Source organism: Peromyscus eremicus, chromosome 9 (assembly GCF_949786415.1).
Source record: "Peromyscus eremicus chromosome 9, PerEre_H2_v1, whole genome shotgun sequence".
Lineage (NCBI taxonomy): Eukaryota > Metazoa > Chordata > Mammalia > Rodentia > Cricetidae > Peromyscus > Peromyscus eremicus.
In genome coordinates, this window is record NC_081425.1 from 47,132,563 (window position 1) to 47,160,395 (window position 27,833).

Genomic DNA, 27,833 nt, shown 5'->3' on the forward strand with positions numbered 1-27,833 from the left:
CACTTAAATTCCTCATGCCACACGTGGTTTGCCCAAGGGAAATGTAACCACAAAAAGCTAAATGTAGAATTCTCGTGTACCCTAGGCTACTGTGTACCTTGTCTCTCTCTTGTGATGGTTCTCCTTTCTTGGTAGAGCTTGCCTGCTATCCTGTCCCTGTTCTGTGTGCTTAGGTAGAAGACCTAGAGCTGCAGTCTGGTCCCAACCAATAGGATCAGTAGCTTCTTTGTGTATGTAGAACACAGATACTGTGCTCACACAGCTGAAAACACATGCAGTCTAGGAAAGAGCCACTTTTACATAAGCCACTGGGAAGGCTAGGTACACACAGATGCAAAAGATCAGTTTCCTAGTCATGGTATAGCAGTGTGGCTTTTTTTTTTTTTTTTTTTTTTTTTTTGGCTCAGATAGAGCCATGCCACTTAGATGGCAAATTTCTGTTGTCTCAGCAGTCCAGCCTAGAAGGAGCTGTCTTCTGCAGACTCTCTTCACACTCCCCCATAAGCACACACTCCCTGCCTAAGTGAGACCTAGTCTAGAGGGAGAGGAGGCACCAGATGTTACTGACTGAAACCTAGAAGTCATTTCACCAATCTCCAGGCCTGATCTTCATGATCAGGTTCAAAGGGTTTTGAATAATCCTTTTTCAACTTCCTTCATGTAACTAATGGCAACGTATACCTCAGTTTTCAGCTGGAACTTGTCTCCTCCTTATATCACTTAGCACACACCCAGAGTTTTGTGTCTGTGTTTGACAGTAAGTTGAGTGCAATGACTATCTCTTGTATGGATACCTTCCTCAGCTCTTAAACATTTCTCACAGACATCAAGCCCTCTGGGCTTGTGAGGGACAAGCAACCTTTTACATATCCAGAAACAGTCAGAATTGGGAACATTTTATTTGGAACGATTGTTAACATGATTTATCTTCATTTTTCCATTAAGGCAATAACACCCTTCCTTCATGGAAGCAGATGGGGAAACATCATCTGAGGCGACATGAAGTTCAGACTAAGGTCACAGCCAAATACTTGCGTTCAGATGCAGCAGGGATATGGGGTGGGAGCTGGAAAGAGTTGTTTATTGGCTTCCTGAGCCCACTGCCAAGGATTGAAGCCACAGCCCTGCATTTTCATTGCTTTGGAAGATGATGAAGTCCCGTTACATCCTGCCATCCCTAAGAAGATACCTTGGGAATAAGTCTGTCACTAATGCAGAGGGAGTTTAGCCTTGGTTCACAATGCTCTGTGGCTTTTTAGCTTTTGGTAAGTTTTCATGGAAATTGCTTATCTAGTGGATCTATCCAAGTCCATACTGTCCTTTGTTTTTTGGAATCCAGGCAGTTCCTAGGAAGCATTCTACTCTTGACATGCAGCTACGTGTGTGTATGTGCCTGCACAAGCATGTGGGTGAGGCAGGGACATGTATTATTGGCACATATTGGCCCCCTTGGGAACTTTAGGGTGGCAAAAAGCTTTTGTAGTCCCAACTAAGTGAGAATTGGTAATATGGCCTGGCGGCAACCAAATAACCAAAAGTAAATGAAGCTGAGCAGGATTGCTTCCAATTGCCACCAGACATTTTGCCAACACCACAACAAGCAGGTATCTAACAAGGAGGGATAAATGTGTGGAGATGCAGCACCCAGAAGGGTGGATGCTTCATGATCCCTCCATACCTGCCCTTAGTAGTTTTCATCCTTATCACACTTTCCTTGAACCCCCGGGTTTGCGGGCTCCCAGGGACTCTTGGGATGCCGGAGCTTGACTGGCTGGTCAGGTGCTCCAGTGGTTTAGAGACCAAGGTGGCAAGAAAGGGGACCACAGAGCAGGTGCGGTTCTGGGGGGACTGGAGCAAGCTCACAGGCTGAGAGAAGGGGCTGCAAGGGGAGGCTGTGACCGAAAAAGGGCTTTAATTAAGGCAGGTTTGATGATCCCCTCCAGGTCCTCACTCTGAACAGGGGAAAAAGCAGCTAGATAAAACTGGTTTGAAAGATCAAGTAAGAGTTAGGAACGCTGTAGTTTTATCCTTGACTACCAGTGGAAGCAGGGAGGGCAGGGAGGACGTCTGCAAACAGCTTCCTTTTAATTTTTTTTTTCTGGTAGAATTTCAAACAATAAAAAAATCTGTAGGAGAGTGGATCTTCTGAAGAAAAAAAAAATAAAAGAGAGAAGCACCTATTGCTAAGGACAGTAGAAGCTACTTGGCCGAACACATATGCACTTTCTGGAATCTCATATAATGTCTCTAAGGTTCAGGACTTTGGAGTGGCCTGAATGGTCCTCTGTATCCCGGGAGCACCCTGTGCTGACCCTCAGGGCTGGCTCTGTCACCCTTCTGGCCTGCTCTTCTGGGCCTTACACCCTCTTCATTCCTTTCCCCATGAGGCAGGCAAACACCGTCATGACCATTTTGGGGTTCACTTCCACCAGGTCTTCCGGAAGGGCATATACTCTTGCTCCGATTTTTCGGGCCATAGAGATGGCATACCTGTAAGAGAGAACAGATGTGGCTCCTGAGCAGCTGTGGGTGAGGAGGACCCTGTGGGAACATAGGCACAGGATCCGCATTCAGGGCAGAGGCCGGTCGCCCCATCTGCCCACAGGGGCAGACAAAGCTTGGCTCAATCAGCTCCCACAAAAGCCTCAGCCCTGTTCTCCAGTCACATGATGACTGTGAAACATGTGTTCTGCCCTTGAAGGCTCTCCCAGCTTTTACCTTTTTAATGTACGCATGCATATGTCTATGTGTTCATGTGTCTAGAGGTCAGAGGTCAACACCGAGTGTCTTTATTTTTTGAGACAGGGTCTTCCACTGAACATCAGTGAGCTCACTGATTTGGCTGGGCTGGCTGGTCAGCAAGTCCCAGGGAGTCACCCGCCTGGAACTATAGGTGTGCAGGACCACACATGGATTTTAGCATGGGTGCTTGGCATGCCCACGCAGATCCTGTGTTTGGGTGGCAGGCACATTTCCAACTGAGCTGTCCCTCCAGGCCCCCTCCTGCCACTTTTAAGACCCATGCAAAGAATATTCTCTTGGGGTACAGAGCGTGGCAGAAAACGTCCAACAATGAAGTAAGAATTGCTAGGAGTGAGCACTCGGCGGACTGTATTTCAACTGCAGAAACGTAAGAAGAAAACTACATGTATAATATCTTGTCATGCATAATACCCGGGTGTACAATTTCTTGTTCTGTGTACAGATGTTTTTATTTATAGTGTGCGCTATTAGAATCGTCAGAGTTTTGTGCTCTGCTTTTCAAATGAAGTCATCACAGCTGCACTAGAGCTCCGGAGTTCTGACAGATTACATAACCTCTGCTAGCTGCGGTCTCTTCTCTAGTGAGCCCACACTCTTAGCTGGCAGCTCCTTTGTCCCCCCACTTGCTGTACCCTCCTACTGTAGCTCCTCAGAGTCTCCCCACCCACCCAGGGCCCCCCACCTCTCCCTCCTGCTCTCCAAAAGAACGTCTTCTTATGTTAGTGACCAAATTAACTTAAGAGCACTGTCCATTCCTCCTCCCTGTCCACCTGTCAATAACTTTCTCCACGTTAATTATTAAACAAGTAAAATTAATGTTTCTAACGTAAAACACACAGAGAACATTGCATGAAAATCTGTGAGTACAAAAAAACCAACAAAAATCCCAACCCAAACCAAAACCACTGACACAATCTTGTCTCAAAAACATAACCATTCTTAGCCTTTTGTGGACTTTTTTTCTTTCATTTCATGGTGTGTGTGTGTGTGTGTGTGTGTGTGTGTGTGTGTGTGTGTGTGTATGTTTGTGTGAAAACCAGAGGACAACTTAAGCTGTTGTTTGGCAGACTCTGTCCACATTATTTTAGATTATTTTATTATTTATTTTAGTTTTCGGTATAGTGTCTCTCACTGTCCTGGAACTCACCATGTTAACTAGAGAGACCAGTCAATGAGCTCCATGGATCTGTCTGTCTTTGCCTACCTGGCAGGGAGATTAGAGCCCAGGCCACCATGTCCATATCTGCCTGTAAGGCAGACACACTCGATTCCCCAACTCTTTAAACTCTTCTCTATGAAAAGAGGTTAGTTGGTTTTTGCTTTGTTTTTCAATGTTAGCAATCAACCCAGGACTTCCTGCATATTTGGGCATGTTCTACTGCTGACTCTGTCCCCAGCCCTGAGCAATTTTTAAAGAATTTTGGGTCTTATGTTTAAAGGGTAATGCACAGGAACCTGGTCTCTGAAGTCAGACTCTGACTCTTACCTGTGCAGCTTAAAAATTGTGTGACCTTGGCAAGTCCCTTAAACTGAACCACAGTGCCTAGGCCTGGTTTCAAGCCTTTGTGGGGGGGTTTTGGTTTTTGGTTTGTTTTGTTTTCTTTCTGTTTTCATGGTGTTCTTCTATCTAGAATTTCCTCCATCCGTCCTTGCTGATGAGCTCAGCTTAGACGTCATTTGCTTTAAAGAGCTAGAGCTCCTTCCTGCCCCCCCCCCAACCTTGCACTTCCCATTATATACCCCATCACAATCTATGTAAGCACAGCTTAGCTCTAACTTCGCTCCAGTAGACTGTATGGAGCATCATTGTACAGGAAGTGCACGTCCCCATTTCCAAAGCTGACCACAGAGAAAGGGCACTGCTGGGATTCTAAAGCAGGAGTATTGTGAATTCTAGATTTGTAAGGGACTCATTTATGTCCCTTTTCCAAGAAAGATATGAGGAAGTCCTGAATCCCATAATCTCCAGCTGTGACTTTATTTGGAAATACAGTTGCTGTAGATGTCACAAGATAAGGTTATGCTGCAATGAGTCTAATGTGGCCTGTGTCCTCATAAGGGAGAAGACGCAGATGGGAAGGTAGCCACATGAAGTCACACACACACACACACACACACACACACACACACACACGTGAGTGGACACACACATTAGGATGATGCTTTACAAGCCAATGAATTCAAGGGTTTGCTGGCTGTTGCAGAAGCCAGGAGAGAGCATGGGAGAGTCTGCTCCAAAGCTCTTGGGATCAGCCAGCTCTGATGTCAGCTTGATTTCTAGTTTCTGTGATTATGAAGGAATGCATTTCTGTTGTTTTAAAGCACCCAGTTAGGGTGATACTTTATCATGGCATCCCTGGGAAGCTAACACGAATTCATCTAAGAAAGGTACCTCTGTAGAGCAACAGTTGGTACACTTTTATAAGAGGCCATGCAGTGCCATTTTGTCAGCCTTTTAGCTAAGATCAAGTGATGCCCAGGCAGTAACTACCTTAGGGTCTGCAGGCTCTGCTGCAACTTCTGAACTCCGCTGTCGGAGCAGAGATGCTCCTACGTAAATGAATGGACTTGCGATTCAATGAATCCTTACTTAAAGATGCACACAATGGGCCAGATTCAGACTGTAGCCCTCTGGTTCCTATCATAGAAGGTTCATTTGGCAGGACAGATAAAGCACAGTGATTCTGCTGGGGACATTCCTCACACTGAACTCGATCCTGCCTACTTTCCACACCAAACTTTAGGGTTTTGTTGTTGTTGTTGTTTTTGGTTTTTCAAGACAGGGTTTCTCTGTGTAGTTTTGGTGCCTGTCCTGGATCTCGCTCTGTAGACCATGCTGGCCTCGAACTCAGAGAAATCTGCTGGCTCTGCCTCCTGGATGCTGGGATTAAAGGCATGCACCACCGCTGCCCATCCAAACTTTAGTTTTAAAATCTACAGATTAGAATTAAAAAACCAGATTTCTAACTGTAGCCTTGCTTATTACTTATGAGAACCGTCTAGGTTTTGTTTTGCTCTGTTCTAACACAGGCAATCTTAAATTACTACCGTACCACACCTAAATTGATGATGAGACCTCAATAAATCGTGAGAGGAAAAAATCCGGAAGAGTAGAGACAAAGTATTTGCAGAAAGCACCAGCATCAGCTTCCACGGCCACCGTTGGTAGCTGTGTCCCCGTCTCCCACCCCCAAGTTTATGTACATACTTTGCATTGTTGAGTTTCTCTTCATCATCCAGGTTTTCTGTCTTTAGAAGGTCATAGTTTATGGAACCTGGTTGAATGGCGTCAATGAGATCCAGAACTGGGAGGCTGGTGCTAATCTTTGGATCCTAAGTGGAGAGAAAGGGAGGGCTCGTCAACATGTCCTAGAGTTACTTCTGTCTGCTTCAAGGGAAGTGGGTAGGCCTTTTTTCTTTAACATAGAATAGACATAGAAAGAAGAGACTAAAGATGTCGGGCGGGAAAACCCTGCTTTATGTAAGGGGCATCCTAGAGTGAGTGGCAGAGGGCATGTGAGGATACAGGTAGACTTAGATGTTCTTTCTCTGAGGACCATGAAAAACGCAAGGTTTCCATGGAGACAGCAACAGTGTGGTTAAACACAGGGACAGTGATTAGCACACTTTCCCCAGCCTTGTCTTGTCACCACAAGCCTCAGGCATAGGCATCTCTTCTTTTGTCTTCCTTTTTTTTTTTTTAAAGCTGAAACTTTTGAAGCTGATTTTGTAATTGACACAGCAGTGTATGTATTCATCATGCTCTGAAGTAGACAGACATTGTGGGGTGGCTACACCTAGCTAACAAATGTATAGTCTTACAGAGTGGTCATTTTTGTGTTGGGTGTTTAATATTCACGTTTAATCTCATTAATTTGTTCAGTGCTGATATCAGAACTGAGAACCTCACACATGTCAGTACCACTGACCTAGGCCTTCAGTTTCCACAGCTACCCTTCATTTACAGAGAGGGAAATTCTGGGGTTAAGTGAGCTGCTAGGAACTGGTAGAGCTCGGGTTTGAATCTAAACTTCCGACTTAGCATCCTGGACATTTGTAAACGTTTGGATGTTCGCCTCTAGTGCTGAGAATGCTTCTTAGATGTGGATGTACAGAGCTCTGCCTGTGTGCTGCTTCCTTGAGTCATGTCCTGGGCAGGAGGAGTTTGCCTGTGTTACCGTCTAAGCATGCACAGTCCGAGCAGCGCATGCTTGGGAGGTGTGAGTCAAAATAAATTCTAAGGCTCGTAAGAGATACCAATTCTCCTGCCCAATTTTCCTATATAGGCAAAGCAATCATTTGTAATAAGAGAATGAGCCTATTTTAATATTTCCTCTTGGTTGATAAAAGAACCGCTGCAGTTAAAAACAAAGATGGATTCACACTCTCATTTCGTCCACTAGCGTCCATTAGCATCCATTAGCATCCATCGCTACCTCCGCAGGATGTTTTGGTGACAAAGCAATACTCAAGCAAAATGGAGAGATGCAAGCCCCACCTTCCTCCCTGCATTCTGCCCTGGGTGTGGAGTTGACAGTAGGTGAGGGATGGTAGGCATCATGTAGACGACAAGAGAATGGGTTTATTTCCAAAGTGTTTAATCAAGAATGAGCTGTATTCGTTGTTTTAGCATTGCATTGAAAAGGGACGGTGCTAATCTGACATTGCCTTTCGTATCACCATGTGGCCCTTTTTAATCAGTGCTGTAAGGACTTAGGGAGAAGAAAGACAGAGAAAATTAGACCAGAATGGCTTGTGGAATAATAGAATCGTCAAGCATTCCAAAGAGTGAGTGTCAGCGTGGCTTATCAATCCTTGTCTCCACAAGGACACCCAGGACATCACTATGGCATTAGTGCCTGGGGCAGCAGCTGCTGTCCCAGGAGAAGCACCTGTGACTGGCCAGTTCATCACTGTGGTTAAGTGACCCATGGCTGTGCTGCCCCAGGGAAAGGCTTCCCCTCAATTAGAGAACAGCACCTGCTGTGATCCCAAAACTTTCCCAGGCTTTAGTTTCCTTACCTATGAAATAAGGAAAGCAGCAAAGACAAGCTCAGAGACAGGAGCCCCTGAGACTAGAATGCAGCAGTAGCTGAGATGCCTTTGACTCTCCCCCACTGCCCTTCCGAATCTCTCTCAGGGAAGATCTACTCACTTCAGCCTCCATGCCTATCTGTGCTCAGCAACCCAGGCAGAGTGGGAGGCTGGAAGTGGGGTGGAGCTCATCCAGGATAAGCTCACAGCAGATGCTCTTGCCCTGACTCTGCCTTTGCCTTTCCGGGCCAGAAGAGACTCTGATTTCTCTTCTCCTTCCTGCAGGGTGTGAGAGCGTCCCTCCCCACAAATCCTGGCCTTTAAATTAGAACACCGAAGTTACGATGTACGGACATTATTGCAAAATGGATCAAGTGACTGGGGTCCTTGAGAAAGACTCTCGCTAACAGACCGCCAAGGTTAATAAATCTCATAATATATAATGATATTATTAATAAAAATAGGATTGGGATGAAGTACATATTTCCCCCCAAAATAGCACACAAGATACCTTTTGGCATTTTGCACTTCACCATTACAATGTAAAAAACTCTGAACTGGAGAAGTGTGCACATTTTAAAAAATGTATTACTGTGTTTTATACCACTTCAAAAGTACAGAGCTTAAAATGAGGTGCATAAAAAATAGGTTTTTAAAATCAATCATCAAAGGAAAAGTGATGAGAAATTTGCCAGTGAAATGGCCATGAACATTAAAACAAAAGTGGGTCATTTAAGAAAAACCAAAGGGATCATCAGGTCTCTAGCACTGACGGTCACTTAGCAGGTAATGAGAACACCCGGGAGAACAGAAGCCGAAAACTTTACCTTGAAGCTAGAGATGGACGAGCTTTTCTGTGCCTCCTTCAATGTGTCATTCACCCAGTTGACAATAATGTCGTCATTGACCTTCTGTCCACCACCAATATCTTCCAGTATATTCAGTGTGTACCTGGATGAAATCAAGAGTGACTTTTGCCGAAAAGTAGCTAAGACGTTCTTCTCTTTCTAGGCACATCCTGGAAGGGAGTCCGAACACTATTACACCAGAGAGGGAAGAGGGTGTTTAATAACACTAGTCCCTGTGGCTCATCCCGTGTTCACTGCCGCTGTATTCACAACAGCGAGGGAATGGAAACAGCCCATAAGTCCTTCAGCTGATGAATGGCTAATGAAAATGTGCTGCACTTATACAATGGAATGCTATTTGGCTGTTAAGAAAAACGAATCATGAAATTCCAAGGTAAATGGAAACAATCATTCTGAGTGAGGTAACCCAGGCCAAGAAAGACAAACATCTATTTTCTCTCATTTGTGGATACCAGCCTTGAATCTTCAGACAATGTGTGTTCCATTTGGAACACCCACAGAGGTCAGGGAATTAGTAATGGGCTGCCAGGGATGATTTCACGTGAAGGGAGATAGGACACAGTGCTATAAAGAGTTAAAGAGGGAATGATGGTACAGGAAAGATTTAGTGGGAAGGATGATGAGAGATCAAAATAGAGGGAATATGGGGAAGAATAATTAAAGATAAAGACTTTGGGAAAAAAAAGTCCCAAGGAAACCTATGACTGCAGAATCTTCGTAAAACACACACATATGCATGAAGAGTTTAAATGGAGTTACCCTAGACTAACTTAACACACAAGCATACAGTTTTTATAGTGAACTACAGGGCAAATGCTTCCTTGTACCTGCTGCCATTGCTCTGGGAAAGAAGAGCAAGCAGGAGAGTGGAGATGTGTGAGAAGGAGAACTGAGTACAGGGTTCCTCTAACCTGCAACGTCGTTCTTAAAGGGACCACACACATGAAGGAGCAAGGGCCAGTGAGACTGCTCAGCACGTAAAAGTGATTGCCACACAGGCCAGAGAATGAGAGTTAGATCTCCAGAATTCACATAGAGGAGGAAGGAGAGAACATACCACGGAGTTGTCCTCTGTCCTCTACACTGGAGCTGTAGCACACACACATACACCAACACCCTCGAACACGCTGCTCATACCCACACTGCCTCCCCAAATGTAATAAATAACATTTTTGAAGTTAAAAGTCAACATCTTTAAATTTGAAGTGTTGGGAAAGTTCCAACAGCGACTAGACTAAAGGGGAAATATTGGTAAGCCGTTGGGACTACAGTAACAAAGATGACCTCAGCCTGAGGGGCAGAATCCTTCAGTCTACGGCGGTTTCAGCATTGGTGTTTTTACAGGGAGAACATTTGTTATAAGATCCAGCAGGTCCTTAAAATTCTCTTGGCAAGGAATAAATAATCTGCTTCCTCCTGGACTAGAGGAAAACTGAGCAGGTGAGCCACAGGAAGACTTGCGTCATGGTTCAAGTGAGCAGGAGTGGGTCCTATTACCCATGAAAGACATCTTCTCAAATTGAAACTCAGGAAGCTGGTGATTGACTCTCACTCAGAGGCCCTGACTGAATGAGGGCACCATCCACTTAGGTGCCTTGGACTCTGCTTATGTAATCCATCCTCCATCTTGCTCTGGTTACTCAGTCTACACAAAGCATGACATTTATACAAATGTCCACAGGGATTTCAAGTTTAAACCCTGGAATTCGAGTGATGCCTGGATTGCTCTGAGCTAAAACAGCTCCCATCATTGAAAAAGGGAGAACTGGACTTTGAAGTGTTTATCATTTAAAATCTTTTTAGATGAAAACAAAATTAGATTTATTTATTTTATGTGTATGAATGTTTGACTGTATGTATGTATGTATGTATGTATGTATGTATGTATGTATGTGCACTACATGCATGCATACCTGGTGCCTGTGGAGATCAGAAAAGGGAGTTGAGGGCCCTAGAACTGGAGTTATGGATGGTTATGAACCATATGGGTACAGAGAACCAAACCTGGGTCCTCTGCAAGAAGAGCAAGTACTCTTTAAGTACTGAGCCATCTCTCTAGCCCCTATTTTATTTTTTAATTGGATTCCAGTTACGCGTGCGTGTGTGTGTGTGTGTGTGTGTGTGTGTGTGTGTAAACATGTTCAGTTGCATGCACATAAAGATCAAAGGTTGACACGAAGTCATCTACTGAACTGGGAATTTACCCATCTGACTAGACTGACTAGTTATTGGGATCCAAGGATCCCCCTGTCTCAACCCCAATAGTACGGATTCTACAGACACATGTATCTATGCTCAGCTTTTATACAGGCGATAGGGATCCAAACTCAGGTCCTCATGACTTCATGGAGAGTGCTTTACCCAATGAGCCAACACACTCCAGCCATTCTGAAGCTTTTCTTTGTTTAAAAAAATATATATCACATTCATTGAACTGGCAGTTAGATTCCTCCCAGTGGTGCCTTCCATTCCTTCCCCAGATCAGCTCTTCACCCCAACCTATACCCACATTCACCCGACTCTCACCCACACCCCGTGACACCACACACACACACACACACACACACACACACAACTAAACAGAATCATTGGTACCTCTCCAACTCACACCTTGCATCCTCATGCTTAAGGAGTCATCTATGCTTGCTGGCCCAGGTGTCCTTTGCCTCCCATATATTTCCAATCCTTTGAACACCTCCCAGCTCAAGCACCCCTTCCCCAAGCCATGCTGTACATTAATTATTACACCCAATTAAAGCCTTTTTCTCAGAGTTTTTGATGGAGACAACATCCACCATGTCCCATGGAGACAGGTCCATGTCTGTTCATCATGATTGTGGTGGTTTGAATGAAAACGGCCCCCATAGGCTCATAGGGGGTGGCAATACTGGAAGGTGTGGCCTTGCTGGAGGAAGTGTGTCATTGGGAGTGGGTTTTGGGGTTTCAAAAGCCCAAGCCAGGCCCAGTGTCACTCTCTTCCTGCTGCCTGCCGAACCAGCTGTAGAATTCTTGCTCCTCTCCAGCATCATGTCTGCCTAGACACCACCATGCTTCCCACCATGATGACAATGGACTAAATCTCTGAACTGTAAGCCAGCCCTAATTAAATGTTTCCTTATAAGAGTTGCCATGGTCATGACGTCTCTTCACAGCAATAGAAACCCTAAGACAATGATTTTATTTCAAGGAATAAGCAGGGTCCCTAGTGCTCATTGGGCCTCCAGTAAATGAAAGTATAGACTGGTGGGTAAAATATGTGAAAGGAAAGCAAGGAGATGAATGAGATATTTAGTTTGGAAAAAAAAACAACAGGACCAAAGTGCTAGGAAATAATGAGCACCCAGGATTTAAGTCTAAGGTGGATTTAAAAATTACTCCTAGTAAAAATTACTCCTTGAAAACGATCCTACCTTTTGTAGGCTCATAAAGATTGTGTGTTATAGTGAAATAGGCCTCTTATTTTCTGGCAGTTAGTATATGCATTGATTTATTTACATTAAGACAATGCTTACGAATTTCTGCCCAGTGAACATTTCAGTAAGGAATGGTGGGTCAGTAATTACCTCATTAAGTCTTTTCTATAAATAAGTTGAGGGAACAAGCTAAACACAACCTTCCCAGCTGCTCCCTTCACTCCAGATGTGCATTTCCCCTTGCCAAAAGTCTAGCTCTGCAGAAGCTGAGTGTTCCTCCATTCTCTTGACCTTGGGAACTACAGAGGAGAAGCCAACCTCTACACAAAGGTCTGTCCGTTAAAACAAAAACCCACCAGTGAACAGAGACCCTCCTCACAGGGCTGTGGGGCATTTTTGAGGTGTCTTCTGGCATGGTTCTAAGAACAGCCCTTCATGGCGGCGGTGTAGAGTTCTGATGAGTACAAAACAGTCTCACTGCACCTCGGGTGAGGTACGGAGGCTGAATGGACTCAGACACAGATTCCTAAGTGTAGAGAGGAAGGCAATGGGAAGGAAGCCTAGACTCGGGCTGTAATCTCAAACAGACAGCGCAATAAACAACTGCTCCTCCAGAGACAAGCTTCAAAATGGGAAGCAAGGGGCCAGAGAGACAGCCTCGTGAATAAGAGAGCACACACAGCTTTTGCAGAGGACCTGGGTTTGGTTCCTAGCAGCCATATGAGGAGGCTTACAGTCTCTGCACTTTCAGGTACATGGGATCCAATGCCCTCTTCTGGCCTCCACAAGGTACTTGCACTCAGGTCTACACACAGATACATACATACACACACATACATTTTTCTTTAATAAAACCAATGAATAGTCTGTGCCTACCTAGATTTTTTTCCCCTCAGAGGTCATTACCCCTTAATATCACCCAAGTTTGGGGTGACTGTGCTTCTAGCTAGAACCTTGCTGACAGGAGCTCAATGTGGCTGGTGCTTGCAAAACACACTGGGCTAAAAAAAAAAAAAAAGAAAAAAAAGTGTCCAAATGAAATAGCAGTGTGAGCCCCAGGTCCAGCCAGGTCCTCACTCAACCAAAGAGGATAGACGTGGAGTGGATATGAGAGGCCAGGGAAGACATGATATCTCTTCTTAATCTCCTGCCTCCCCACGCTCAACTCCCATTTATTTAGCATTTGATGCGAAGGGCAAAGCTTGGCGTTTTGGTTGTTGAGGACCTAGTCCAACGTTACCATCCACAGCCTGTGTGGCGGTAGGGAATGCTCTCTCTCTCCTGCCCGACAGCCTGTTCTCTTGCCTCGCTCTATCACTGCCACCTGCTGGCAGCTTACTTGATTTCAGCTTTCGTCTCCTAATTTATACATTATTTGCCAGCTGTCCAATCTTAGAATGATTTCCATGCTACCGGAGGGGGAAAGGGAGGCTTAAGCGTACAACCCTCATTTGTTCTGGGAGGGAAAATGACATGCCATTTATTGTCCTGATAAATGGCCAAATTAGCATATCTGTGCAATCCAAGTGAAATAAATTCTACCTAGAAGTGGATGCAAATCGAATAGATCTGTTACTAGGTGGCAGGCTGAGGGAAAAGGGAAGGAAAACAAAGCAAAAACAAATTCCTGCTGGTCCTGTTTACAGAAGCGTCCTTCGTCTTCCCCCTTCAGCAGTAATGTATTGCTCTATCCACTTCTTGCTTGCAGAAATCTTGTGTAACAAACGTTTGTGAGAGCAGTAATGTATTGCTCTGTCCACTTCTTGCATGCAGAAATCTTGTGTAACAAATGTTTGTGAGAGCTGTCGCTGATCATCTGGGCGAAGTCAGCTGCAGCAGCAGAAAGGCCTTACCTCATATATATACCAGGCCTACAGAAAGGCCACATGTGAGCGAAACTTCCGAAGCAGGTGAGCACAGAGAGTAATTTAGCAACCCCAAGCACCGCTTGGCCTGGGCTATGAACATAGCCCTCTCCTAATAACGCACTTGGCAGTCTGAGACCCTTACCTGTGCGTACTACACACACACACACACACACACACACACACACACACACACACACACAAACTCCTCCCCAAACAATGTGGCTAGCAATCTGTTAGTGATCCAGGACCCCACCTGTACTGAGCTGAGTGCACACCCCTCTCTGAACAATGGATAAAATAAATTTCCCCTTCCTTTGATAGTTAAGCATAGATAAATCTTTTCACTCATACTCCATTATGTAAGACAATGTGGCCTCAATTGGATCTGGGTATTGGATACCTGCAATAAGGAAAACTGTGTCCTTAAGTGAACTTCTAGGGAGGATCTCCTATTTGCCTTCTTATGCCTATGCATGACTGGGTATGCATATGATTAAAATAAGATGCATATCCGAAGGGGCATAGTATGTGCAGTAAAAAAAAAATACAAACCTTATATAAATTAAATCTGTCAATCAAAATAGAGAACTACTCAAACTATGCCCCTAGTAACCAAACTCTTCCTCCCATGCCCCCAAAAGGAAGCCCCAAATAGCTCTCTCTCTCTCTCTCTCTCTCTCTCTCTCTCTCTCTCTCTCTCTGCCTGCTGTCACTCCCGGCAGCATAGCTCTTTCTGATCTGGAGTATTGTCCATTTTTAAATAAGTTTCCTTGCTACATTAGCAATCTGTATGAGCCTTTCTGTCAATTCTGTAAGTAAGATGTCAAGAGCTTGGAAACATCCAGACCAGTCCTGACCACGAATAACACTTTCAGAACAAATATCACAATATTGGGTGGATTTTAGGTAGTATAAAATTTGTAACAGAATAAGGTTTGCTTAAGTTTTCTTATCATAATTAGAGCATATCAATATTATCCTATATTGTAACTCTTGAGAAAATAGTTATAACAATGAAAAGGACTTGCTTTAAAGCCATCAGTGCCCCGCCCCCCCCCACCACCACCAAATACATGAAAGATAATGAGGCTCACTGAGAAATAGTTCATGGAACTATATATTGGTAAGATGAGCACTTGGGAACTTTCAGTCAAGTGTGTCCAACCCATGGCCTGTGGGCCCCATGTGACTGACGACAGCCACGAATTGTCCCAAGACAAAAATCCACAAACCCACTTAAACCATTAGAGCTATTTTTGAAGTTTTGTTGGTAACACAACTGCATGGTGGTTCTTGAGCATAAACTTTAAGGATGGCAGTGTTGTGTCATGATGTCAAGGATTAGACACATCTATTGTGATTTCAATGTCAAATGTCTCCCATGGGCTCATGCCAAGTTTGAACACTTGGTCCCAGATGGTGGTGCTGTTTGGGGAGGTTGTGGAACTTTTGGGAGGTGGAGGAAGTGACTGGGGACGGGCCTTGGGGCTTTACAGTCTGGCTGCAGTTCCTGTTCAACTCTGCTTCCTGAATTTGGACACATATGACCAACTAACTTGCTGGTACTACCATCATATTTCCCCCACCTGTCTTCTCCCCCACGAGGGGCTGTATCCCTCTGGAACTCCAAGCCAAAATAAACCCCGTTCCCCTTGAGTTGCTTATGTCAGGCTGTTTTCATCACAGCAATGAATATGGAACTAAGAGAATTCCTGCATGTGACATACAGTAAAGCAGAGTTCAAATTTCTTCAGTGGCGGAGCTCCTCACACATTATGAGATCACCCACTACAACACCTGCCTTCCATCATTTAGAAGACCCCGATTTTGGGAATGGGGAAAGGCAATTCGAGTCAGGGACTGAAGTACACTATGATCACTGCTAATTATTCCTCAGCAAGTGGGAACATTGGCACAATTTCATCAAGAACCAATCATGAAAACCAGGTCTCTGCAGATGCGAGACTAAAGCTGAAGGCGGAGGGACACAATCACCCTGTCTTCGTCATGACCCTGTTAGACAGAATATAACCTGACACGTGATTTCTAGGGCTTCCCTGAAGGTACAAAATAAATTATGAAACACTGATACAGGATCCCCATTAGGGACATAAGATTCGGCCTGGTAAGAGCTATCAATAGAGAGGGGAAGAATGCAATATTTTAAGAGAAACAAGCTTATTTTTATTTAATCAATTTCCTATTTTTATTATTGCTACCTAACTAACATCACTAGGTAGCTATTCATTAATGAAGTTTACATCTGGCTCCCAGACATATCTAAAGTTCTCCACTAAAGAGCTTTTGTAGAGATAAACTTTAAAGTTCTTTATTAGTGGGACATGATGAGGTGGAAGGGACCAGTCATAAGTACTTAGCACACAATGCTGTTCAGACTCGGACAAATGAAGGACAGGATAGTGGCTGCTGAAAGGAAAGCAAGGGAGGGAGGAAGCCCTGAGACTGCCTGTCACAGAGAGGTCTCCAAGCTGCACACTGAGAGAAAATCCAAACAGAACTGATATCACCACACACTGAGGTAAGGGGGTTAGAACTCAAGGAAACTAAGGAGCCCAGAATTTGCAGTGCAGAGTTTTAGACCTGAGAGTATTTGCGTGGAGAGGAAAGTATGGTTGAGAAAGAAAGCCCTAGAGGTGCTCAGAGGGCGCCTTCAAATTCCAGCTGAATTTTGCCCAGGACATGCATGTGAGACTGGAGAAAAAACAGCTTGAACAGCCCTTGAAGCTCACATGGTGCATGGAATGATTTGGTCCCCACCAGCTGAATAGGAAAGAAACCCTAATACATGGTCATCAGCTAAGATGCTCATTTAGTGCCTTGTTACTAAGCAGCAAATGGGCTATGGAGGAGGAAGCTTAAAGCATGCCTCAAGAGGTTGAAACTGGGTTTAACGTCACTCCACCCCAGAACAAAAGTGACAAATTAGTGAGGGATGGAGAAATACCCAGTACTGAGCAAGGTAAACCTTATAGTGTTTGGAATGTGATCAGAAAAATAAGCAACATGCAAAGAAATAAGAAAATATGGCTTGTATTGAAGATAAAAGTGAATTAGTATAAACAGACCAGATGAGAAGCCATTACAACTGCATCCACCTGCTCAAGAAGGCAAGCCGAAGATGAGAGGTTGGAAATAGAAAAAAGATTCAATACTTCTGGATGTAGACACTATAATATAAAGATAAAAATATACTTAAATATATATGTATATATACTAAATGGAGTTAATGAAACATGACAGTACACACAGAGAGAGAAAAAGACAGATTAACTTAAAGATATATTGGCCTATATCTTCCGAAATGAAACAAAAAATAAAGGAAATAAGTAAACAGAGACTCTTCAAATGATTATACACGCACTCAGGGTTTCCAAACAGGGGTGGGAGTGAATTCACAACAAATTAAAAACTAAAAGTTGGATGTGAAGTTTAAAGCAATACCATCCAATAATTCAAGGACCCTCAAATATAAGTAACAACTTTGCACAACGTACATAATCAAATTATTTCAAACTGGTAATAAAGAGAAATCTTAAAAGAGCCCTATGCAAAAACTAGCATATTCCATACCAGGGAACAAAGAGGAGGCTCACAACAGGTTTGCTGCTGCTAACATCATAGGCAAGAAGACAGCGAGCATCATTTTGAAGTACTAAAAGAAAAGTATGCTAACATAGAAGTGTACACTCAGAGAAAGCATGTTTTAAGAATAACAAGGAAACTAAGGCAGTTTCTGGCATATAGAAACTGAAACACTTCATTATCAACATCCCTGTATGATTAGAAAGATTCCAGATATAAGAAAAAGATCTAAGGTGGAGATTTAAACCTATAGGAATGTAATTCACTGTTCCTGACACAAATTAGTTGAAGGTAAAAGGATGGGAAAAGATATGCCCGCCAAAGGAAAGAGTGGTAACTCTATTAATGTCAGGAAGAACATACTGAGAACAAAGAACATGACCAGGCACACAGAAGGTCGCTCTGTAATAAGATAAAAGTGTGAGTCATTCAGATGAAACAATAATCTCAAATACTAATGAACCTAACAGGTTTTCATAAGAACTCAACAAAAACCAAAAAATTAAAGGAAAAAAAAAAGTAGCAGAAAAGCAAAAGGTATTTCCTTAGTTCCTAAATTGAACTTGAGTTACGGTTTCACTGAATTACACCACCTTCCTGAAACTTTCCTATTACGTTTCTAGATAAATGACCCATTCACTAAAATCTCACTCATCCCCCATACCTTCTCATGAGCTGCCACATCAGTGCCAATGTGAGAGTGTGGTTTCCTTCATTGAGATCTTGTCCTGCGATGCCAACAAGGGAAAATTTAGCTTGATTCTTCCCCAGATCCACTGCATAGTTACAGTTCTCCAGCTGTTAGTGAGGCAGAAAGAAAACAGCTTATGGCATGCATCATCTTGGTTATGATAAATATCAGAGAAACGATTAAAAAAATAAAGACACAAAATAAAACAAATAACATCAGAGCTGCATGAGCTCAAATACCAGCTTGGTTCTGCACTACTATGATCTACGTTAACTACAGAGATTTTCATCCATAAATATAACTCTTCAACTCCACCAAAAGTATCTGGTGTGCCAGAAGAAAACTAATTTATTATCACGAGCATTTTCATGAGTATTCACACCACATAGTGAGCCATCCTCAGTTATCTGTCTGTGATATTGCTAAAATGGTTGAATTTTTGGAGACAGATGGACAGGAAAAATTCATATTCTCCATCTTACATACACATTGTGGATAGACATGGAGGGCAGACTTTCCAGTGGTTACTCGTAGATCATTAAGGGTCACAGAAGGCAAGTGAGATGGGTCAGTGGGGGAAAAGAACTTGCCACTAAGTCTGACAACCCAAGTTTGATCCTTGGAACCCACATAGTAGAACGAGAGAACTGATTCCTGCAACTTTCCTCTCATCTCTGCATGCGTGCTGTAGCATGTATGTACACGTATACACACACACACACACACACACACACACACACACACACACACGCACACACACACACACACTAAATAAATAAATGTAAAAAGAATCACAGAGATGAGGAGTGGTGAGAAGTGACGGTGTCAACCCTGTTGTTACAGAACAATGTTCCCATCGTGTTGACAGTGGACAAACTGTACCAGCCTAGCTGTGAGTACAAAGCTCCAATTCTTTAGAAAATTAGAATGAAGATCTTGCTGGGGGAAAAAACGAGGGAGACCCTGTAGCTTTGCTTTCTCTAATTACCTTAATTGGAAAATTTTCATGATAATGTGTAGAGACATTCAACATGAATTATAAATAAGTAATCAACTGCATTTGACAGGTTCGTTGTAATGGAAGTAGTCATAGGGTCTCTGCTGCACTATTATTTAATCCCTGCTAAACACTCAACAATGCTTGGCTACCTGGTAGAGTATTCACAAAGAGCTTTTGCAGGCTAATGCCACTGCCTGTCTCGTGGCCCATCAGAAAAATCATTGTTTACCTTTTTCATATTGCCCCCCAGCTTGGGGTATGGAGGTTTGTTTACTCTGTTCCAGTCAACAGGGACTTTGATCTTTTCATAGAGCTGGAAGATGACCAGGGCATCCGATAAGTCACTGAACAAGACAAACACAAAGAATTCTCAGAGAACGTGAGGCACCTGGTTCCCGCAACAATCCCCCAAATCCTGGAAGCTTGGTAGGAGGAGATACATCTTTAAAGAAGTAGAAATTGCGATTTAGAGAAATAGGTTTACTCTCCCGGTGACTGTGTCCCTTCCATGGACATGAACTGCCTTTAGGCAGGAAAAGAAACACGGCTTTAGCAACAGCAGAGGCGACATGTGACTGAAAACTTCACACTCTGCTTTGCCTGCTCCTGAGGAGATGGCGGGCCTATGACACGAGGCGAGCTTGTCACTTTGCTGAGGTATAATTTTTGTATTAAACACAGTGGTGATAACGGATGCGTGGGAATGAGTTTCTCAGCGGAGCAGGTCACTGTGGCACTCCTGTACCCATTTGGGAAGAAAACACAACGCCATAGTGGTGCGGTGTGCGGGATCCCATGCTCTTTCTGGGTCTCTGTGTTACATATCAAGGATTAATCCCAAACTCTTCCTACCTGTACAAATGATTGACTCGAGGGTTAATTCCCAAGGAGTTCATCCAGTTCCTGAACGTCCGCTCTTCCCTTGTCTCACCTAGGTTAGTGAAGACTGGTTAATACATGACCTAGAACAAGTCTGGCTTATGATCCAAGTTTATCTACAGTGGATGAAAGGTACAGAATAGAACAGACACTATCAGGAGGGCAGATATTCGAATTTTTCCCATATAATGTCTACAAGCATTTCTACAGCATCTAACAAGATTTGGCATCAGCAAGTAGGGTCCATAGAGCCAGCTGTATATACAGAGGGAGGAGGCAGATATGTTTGCCATTCTAGGAAAGAACAACATAGCCCAGATGTTGTAAGTGTGGAATTGAAGCTTCACTTTCTGGGGTCAGTAAAAGCTGAATAGGAATGGGGAGAAAGTAGAGCATTTTGGAAGACTGTGAGAGATTCGAGTAGTTAAGTGTGTAAACATAAGCAGAGGGAGCAATAGACAAGCTCTCTGCTCAGAACACTGGAAAGCAATGTGGCAGGGATCGTGTACAGCATAGCTACAGAGCTACACGGTCTAGAGGCTGCAGCCAGGCCTGGGAGTCTCTGCCGGCAAAGCTGCAGATTTATACTGACATATCTTACAGTGCCAGTCATTGTGGGTTCTTCTGTCTGATTGCTATAATAAATTTTTGAGCAAGGCAGAGATATAATGAAAGCTATGCCAGATGTGCCTGGCAGTGGTGTGCAGAATTACGGGAGGGTGATATGCATTTAGATTAAACACGCTAAAGGGATCATGTTTAGTATTGGTGTGGGGGGCACATTTAACTGTTTGATGAATGGAGGAACAGGCCCCTGAGATCTATTAAGATAATTGGTGTATGAGACAATATGAGTCCAGAAGAGCAGAAAGGGAAAATAAACAATCTAGAAGACATTTCAAATGAAGAATTATTGGTAGTTACTTACACGATAGATTAAGAGCGAAGGGCAGGAAGATATCTTAGTAAAGCTCAAGACCATTAGTTTTGGTGACCAAAATGAAAACAAAACAAAATGGGGTGATGGATTGAAATGAGAATTACTAAAGGGGGGCAGACGAGACAGGAGAGGGGAGGTGATGGGGATGAGGAGAAGCATTTGCTTCTGCTTCATATGTGCTTTATTGGGAAAGACCCAAACTGAGGCGCCAAAGCGGCAGCTAGGGATGGGTGACTAGTTGGCTTGATGCACAGATTTGAGATCAGGAGACAAAAAAACGCCAAACCACAGCTTATCCAAAGCATCACGGTTGGATATGGACCCCGTGTCGATAACTAGAGTAAAGTGCCATTGAAAAGGACTTAGACAAAAATAACCTGGACTTCCTCGAGTTAATAACATTCATTTCATATTAGTTTTTTATTTTATTTGTATAGCAATGTAGAGATTAGCTCATGTTTTTAAAAAATCAATAAATATCTCCGCAATCATGAGCTGGTGGAAGCTGAGCTGACTAAAGTTACATGCCATTTGTCCAATATTAGGGCTTTAATCTGTAAAATATGACTGTCAGGATTCTGCTTCCAAGTACTTTCCTGTGTCCTAATGACCTCTTAGAGAACAAAACAGAAGTGAAAACTTGAGCAGCTGTGTCCTAGTGTAAGTTAAATGTCACTTCAGATGGCAAATGGTGGCCATTGCTTGCCTCTAGGAATTAACACAGTCCATTAGGTACATACATTAGGATTTTGGAGCTCACAATTTATCTCATTCAATAATTAAATATATTGTCTTTCCTAAAACAGTTAATTCTGATAATGGATGATGCCTGTGTATAATGGATGTGATATAATTGTATTTGATTATTGTAGCTTGGCTATAATTGGCTTGATTAATTCATTCCACTCATTGTATATTGGAAAGTTGATGGTCTGCTTATGTATGTGATGGGTTTGCATTTGCTGCAGGGCTGATTTTGAATTGCCATTGAAGCAGAGTGTGAGCATTTTTTTTTCTTGAATACCTTAAGCAGCTAACATTATGGTTACCTTCAAGAGCCCCCCAGTCAATGTCCTGGTTTTCTGGTTTGTGCAAGGCAGGGTATTTGTTAAAGAGATTGGCGATGAAAGCCAGGTTCAACTTGGGGTTCCCTCGGACAACATCCGTGGCTGTGACAAACTGGCGGCAGCCCAGCCTCTCCGCCTGCTGCAGCATGCATTCAGCCCTCTGGATGTCATCTTTCTCCTGCAACGAAAAGGATGTCAAGAGGCTGGGTCGAGGATCCATACACAGTCGGGCATGCGTGACGTGACGAAGAAGAAGAAGAAGGCTCTCATTAATGTGCCAAGCGCCTAACACAGGTAGATAGCTAACTACACCTCACCATTACAGAGACCACATGCATGCAAGTCACAAAGTCACAGGTTCCATAACTGAGACCAAGATCCTTTCATCATTTAACAAGTTCAGATGAACAGCTGGTTGCCGTTTTAAAAGGAACGTCAGGAAAATCTGACATCATTTACGTTGACCTAAATGATTTTCAGTTGTTAAGCATCTTTTTGTTATAGTTTTTTTTTTTTTTGCACAGACTTTACGAGAATTTGCTCTATTAAAAATTTATTAAGTAATAATTTATATTCCTATTTCTAATTCATAGAAGACATTTACAGTCATAAATTAAGAACATCTGATTCACACGATTACTTTTTCCACACTGGGTTGGTTAAAAAAAAATCCCAAAGTAAGGGACAGCCTCCACACCATCATCGGTAAATGTACCATAAAAACTTGACTTTGGCAAGTTTCCAGTTGAGGACTGCAGCACATGCTCAGGTGAGTGAGGACAATTCCCAGTCATTTGTCATCAGACTCTTAAAACAAGACTAAAGTGTCTTAGATGACAATCTACTCTTTGTAAAGTCTATTTCATCACCGACTTTCCCAAAGCAAAGCCTCACATTAGAATTATTCCTTAGGCCACTGCTTCAGTAGGCAACATGTTCATTTCATGACCACCACTTCTTGCTGGCTTTCACTTCCTCTCTCCTTCAGAGATGAGTTCATTTCAACATTAACTCATTGGCTTTAGTCCCAATGGCAGATGAGTCGTGTTAACAAACAAGGCAATGTGTGAGGATCAAGGTCAGAAGTGGTGGGAAAACTGAAGGGTGGTGAGCTGCAAGTCAGTGGTGGAGAGCTTGCCTATCTATGTGTGTGGAGCCCAGGGTTCTCTCTTAAGCACTGTGAAACACAAGCAAATGGAAACAAAACAACAAAAACCACCACCATCACCACCAACAAAATCCCCTGAAGAATTTTCTTTTGATTGGATCATCACCAAAGGCATAGGTCCCGGTCAGCTTTCTGTTAGCTTGACCCAAGCTTAAGTCACCTGAGAAGAGGAATCTCAACTGAGAAAATGCCTCCATCAGATTAGCCTGTAGGCAAATCTGTAGAGCATTTTCTAAATTTGATTGATGTGGCACTTGCCCAGCTCGTTAGGTAAAGTGCCACCCTGGGGTAGGTGGCCTTATAATGTGGGAGCCCACAGAGGTTTCCTAGTGAGATCTGGGCTTGCTTTACCCAGCAGGGCTGCATAAGGGGATGCATTGCCCATGTGTGTGCATGGTTACCAGTGTTTGGAAGGGTCTGCATTTTGCTCCACCCCTTGGCATTGCTTTAAAAAGCCTTTAGAAGAGACATAAGGGGCCGGTGGATTAGGATCCAGGCCCTCCCGAGGCTATCCTGTGTTTCTGTCTCTCTCCCCTCTATACTTCCAGCTAATCTTTCATTCCTCACTCCTCAAGATTGCCCTGGGGGAAAAGGTGGGGGCATGTCCCCACAACATAAGAAAACAGGCTGAGCAAGCCAGCAAGCAGCATTCCTCCATGCCTTCTGCTGCAGTTCCTGCCCTGACTTCCCTCTATGACGACTGTGACTGGAAAGTGTCAGCCAAATAAACCCTTTCCTCCCCAAGTTGCTTTTTGTCACAGTGTCTTATCACTCCAATAGAAATCTAACTAAGACAGCACATATTGTCATAACCCACAAATTAATAGTTATTATGTATCAATTGAGAATTAAAAAAAACCCACTAAATTATTTTAATATGTAGACCCAGGTTGGTGTTATTGTGCCTTTGAAATGATGGGCATATAAAGAAGTGCTCTGTGTGGTACATGGCACTTCATTATCCTGGTGTTTTATGTCCTGATTCAGTTTCCATAATTATTATCAAAAATTACTGACAGTGTTCAATAGCTTAACAGGTGCTTAAGCAGAGCAGGGGGTCAAGTGGCACAAAAGGACAGTCCACACCAAGAGGAGGGTGTTCTTTGAAGACAGTGGGCGTGGCCTTACCCTCAGTCCTGACATGTCAATCACAACAGCGGGGATTCCTTCTTCATCTCCCTTTGGAGCCACCTGCTCAAGCAGGTGGTAATAAGCTTTCGAGTCCTGAGAAAAAGTTAAGAGATTGCAATTTCAAAACAGTGGGGCTAATTGCACACTCAACATGACAGTTATCTCCTACAAACAAACAATGTATTTCCTATTCCTGTCATTCAGGAATACAGCAATTAACTAAGCTAGAAACATTCACTCACGAGAAAGTCCACTTTGTTGAGTTGCATATTGTATTTGTTTTCTCTTTAAAGGAGCTTAACAATTAAAAAAAATACAGGACCAACATAAACGGCAACACAAAGGTTTCGTTGTCCTCAGGGGGAAAGAAACAACTTATTTACACGAATTAAATTGTACACAGGAAAATATGATATACCTTTATACTGCTGTAGAAGTCAGTCAGCTAAGGTTTAATTAAAAAAAAGTGACAGAGAAAAAGGAAGCAGAAGTTTAAAGCAGAGTTTAAAATACATTCACATGGACAATCAGCAAAAGGAAAACGTTCAGAGACAGACCACTGAGACATTAGCAAGTAGTCTTGTGCTGGTGTTGTTTCAAATTACAATTTACTTATGTGTGTGGAAGGAGCGCATGGATATGGAGGCCAGAGGAGAACTCTCAGTCTGTTCCCTCCTTCTACCCTGTGGGTCCCAGGGATTGGACTCAGGTCTTCAGGCTTAACAGAAAATGTTTAACTGTTGAGCTATCTTGATGGCTTTTTTATTTTGTTTTTTGAGGCGGAGTTTCCTCATGCATCCTGGGCTTGCTGGCCTTGAACTTATGGTTCTCCTCCTGCAGCCTCTCAAGTGTTGGGATTATAGGCAATAAGTAGTCCTTCTAGTAAAAGGAGAAATATCACCAGGGTACGTGCATTTTCTATTTCTCTAGAAACTAGAAAATACAGCTAACCTGGGTTATAGTGAATTGGAGTGGGCCTGAATTCTTAAGTTTTCTTGAAGTCTTTAAAATGCTTACTGTCATGAGTTGCACTGCTTTTATCTTGGGTACACACCCCAGACACATGAATTAGAGCAGCTCTCCTTACATATACAGGCACAAACACTGTGTAAATGCCCTATTGACCTTCCCAAAGTCCAAAATGGTTAATTAAGAACATAGCCTTTCAGTGAGAGTAAATCAGGCCCATTTATGGCTGAGATCATAATTTTGGGTACATAGTTTTTCTACAATGGTAGGGCAGAACTACTGAACACAAAGGGAAGAGAGGTCTGGCTCTTCTAAGCCCCATTTTGGGTGGTGCTGCTAGAAGAATGTTGATAACCACTGAAAATGTGCCTAGCTGAGCTCCTTGGGAGTCGGGGAGGGTCTGTTCCCCTACATGCTTTATTCTGATTGGCCCTGTGCCTGACAAATGCCAGTTCTGAACACACCAGGTCAGCCCAACAGCCAGAAGCTGTTGTTACTGGGTTATACGCCTGGTGGACTCTTGGCAGGTCATGTGACCTTTCCTCTGGCTCTTTCTCTTTGGAGAAAGTTTCCTTCATGTTTGACAGCATGGACACTGAAATCTTCCCTAACATTGGTATCCCTGTACGTCACCCAGTGGCTCTGGGGACTGTCTCCAATCCCTCTTAGCTGCTCCTTACGTACTTTTCACCCTGGTCCATCTGTCACCAGTTACAGCCTTTTCCTCTCACCTTAATATAGAATTTTTCACTAATTTGAAGACTACATGTCTGCCTTCCTGGCCATTCTTTTATGGATCTCTTATTTCTTTGTTTCCTTATTTGGGAAACTCTTACCTTAGGGTTTGTGTAATGATTCAGTGAGTCGATCATAAAGGCACCTAGCAATGCCTGGCATGTAGCAAAAACACTGTGCTTACTTGCTGTTATTAGTAATCAGAAAGACATCTTCATTAACATTGTAAAAGGAAACCCTCTAAGATGGTGCCATTTATAAAGCAAGAGACACTAAAGTCTTACACTTTCTTAAGATTTATTTATTTGCATATGTGCAGGTGTGTGTGTGTGTGTGTGTGTGTATCTGCATTGAGTGAATGCTCATGTATGTGCAGGTGTGCAGGTGCACTTGCCTGTTCATACATAGAGGTCAAAAGAGGGGCATTGGCTCTCTTGTAGCTGGAGTTACAAAGGTTTATGGGATGTCAGAATTGCCATATGAGTGCTGGGATCTAAACTCTGGTCCTCATGATGACGGCCATCTCTCCAGCCCCTACACTTACTCCCTTCACCTTGAAAGTAGTATTGCCCTTGCACCGCCATGCGCTCCGGATGATCTACTTCCTGCTACTGAAATTCAAAGCGAGACTCATCTCCTTTTGAAGCTTCACAAGGGCTCTGGGCAGATGTGTGTGTGTGTGGCCCAGAACTAGAGCTGCAGATTGGCCCTGGGGGGATGGTGAGAGGCTCCAAACAGAACCACACTGAGCCTAGGCTGCTCCGATGCAAGGCCCAGCATCTGTCCTTTCTCCACGGACTCCACCAATGCCCTCCATTGCAGCAGGCATGTTCAACGGCGCTCCCTACCTTGATGTCGGTGCTGAAGTTGGTGATTTTGATGCACCCTGCGTTTTCCAGGTGGTAGTTAGCCCACCGCAGCAGTAGTTCTTCAGGAGACAACTTCATCAAATCCTCTAGGCTCTCTCCTTCTCTCAGAAGAGCAATCAGAGCTGGAGAGACACAAAAAATTAATAATAAAATGACCCAGATAAATACAAGGATATCGGGGGCATTTGTTATGCCTGACATGGAGCCATGTTGGAAGAGCAAAGAGCAGCATTGTCCCTTTGGAAGTAATGTCTTATAGCCCTTGCCATGAAATAAACAACTCACTTATACTTCCTAAAAGGGGTGCATTATTGTGAGCTTATTATCCCCATTTTTCAGTTAGAAAAGACAAGGACCAAGGACTCTAAAGCCTTTACCTAAGAACACTAGTTAGAGCATAAAGTTAACCATGGCGATTGCTGGAAGTACTCTGTTGGGTCTTTTGGACCACACTTCATATCACAGTGACACTTTCTGCTTTTAAGAGATCAATTTTGCAATCATGACAATGTTCTCTTTTCTATTCCCATTGGTGTTTTATAGTCCAAATGCTTACCTGTATAATTATAGCAATTCAACAATGCAACCAACTTTCCTCTACATTTCCCCAGATGGATAAACATTTTTTGCTTGGTTGGGTTTAAATTTAGTTGATTCGATTTTTGCAAATCAATATTCTTTCTCTTGGGTTTTAAGATTCCTATTTGCTATTTTTGTTTTTTAAATATAATGCTTAGTATTTGGGTTTTAAAGTGATATCTCAACATTTTCACTGTTTGTTATAATTTGAACACATAGACTTAAAACATATGCATAGTTGGAGCTGAAGAGATG

At 43.2% G+C, this 27,833-nt stretch overlaps 1 protein-coding gene across 3 annotated transcripts in view; it reads right to left on the minus strand.

The window, feature by feature from the left end:
• Nucleotides 1-880: 880 nt before the first annotated feature.
• The window catches only part of Lcp1 (lymphocyte cytosolic protein 1), a 58,385-nt gene continuing 31,432 nt past the window's right edge, over nucleotides 881-27,833 (minus strand). For all 3 annotated transcript variants that reach the window (XM_059273330.1, XM_059273332.1, XM_059273331.1), the window contains 9 exons: nucleotides 26,979-27,121; nucleotides 24,424-24,519; nucleotides 22,110-22,305; nucleotides 20,094-20,172; nucleotides 19,471-19,585; nucleotides 18,215-18,348; nucleotides 8,625-8,748; nucleotides 5,972-6,096; nucleotides 881-2,490 (listed from right to left, as the gene is read on the minus strand). In XM_059273330.1, the coding sequence (XP_059129313.1) occupies nucleotides 2,358-2,490; nucleotides 5,972-6,096; nucleotides 8,625-8,748; nucleotides 18,215-18,348; nucleotides 19,471-19,585; nucleotides 20,094-20,172; nucleotides 22,110-22,305; nucleotides 24,424-24,519; nucleotides 26,979-27,121 (1,145 nt within the window). In that variant the 3' untranslated portion in view covers nucleotides 881-2,357. The remainder of the gene's footprint in view (nucleotides 2,491-5,971; nucleotides 6,097-8,624; nucleotides 8,749-18,214; nucleotides 18,349-19,470; nucleotides 19,586-20,093; nucleotides 20,173-22,109; nucleotides 22,306-24,423; nucleotides 24,520-26,978; nucleotides 27,122-27,833) is intronic.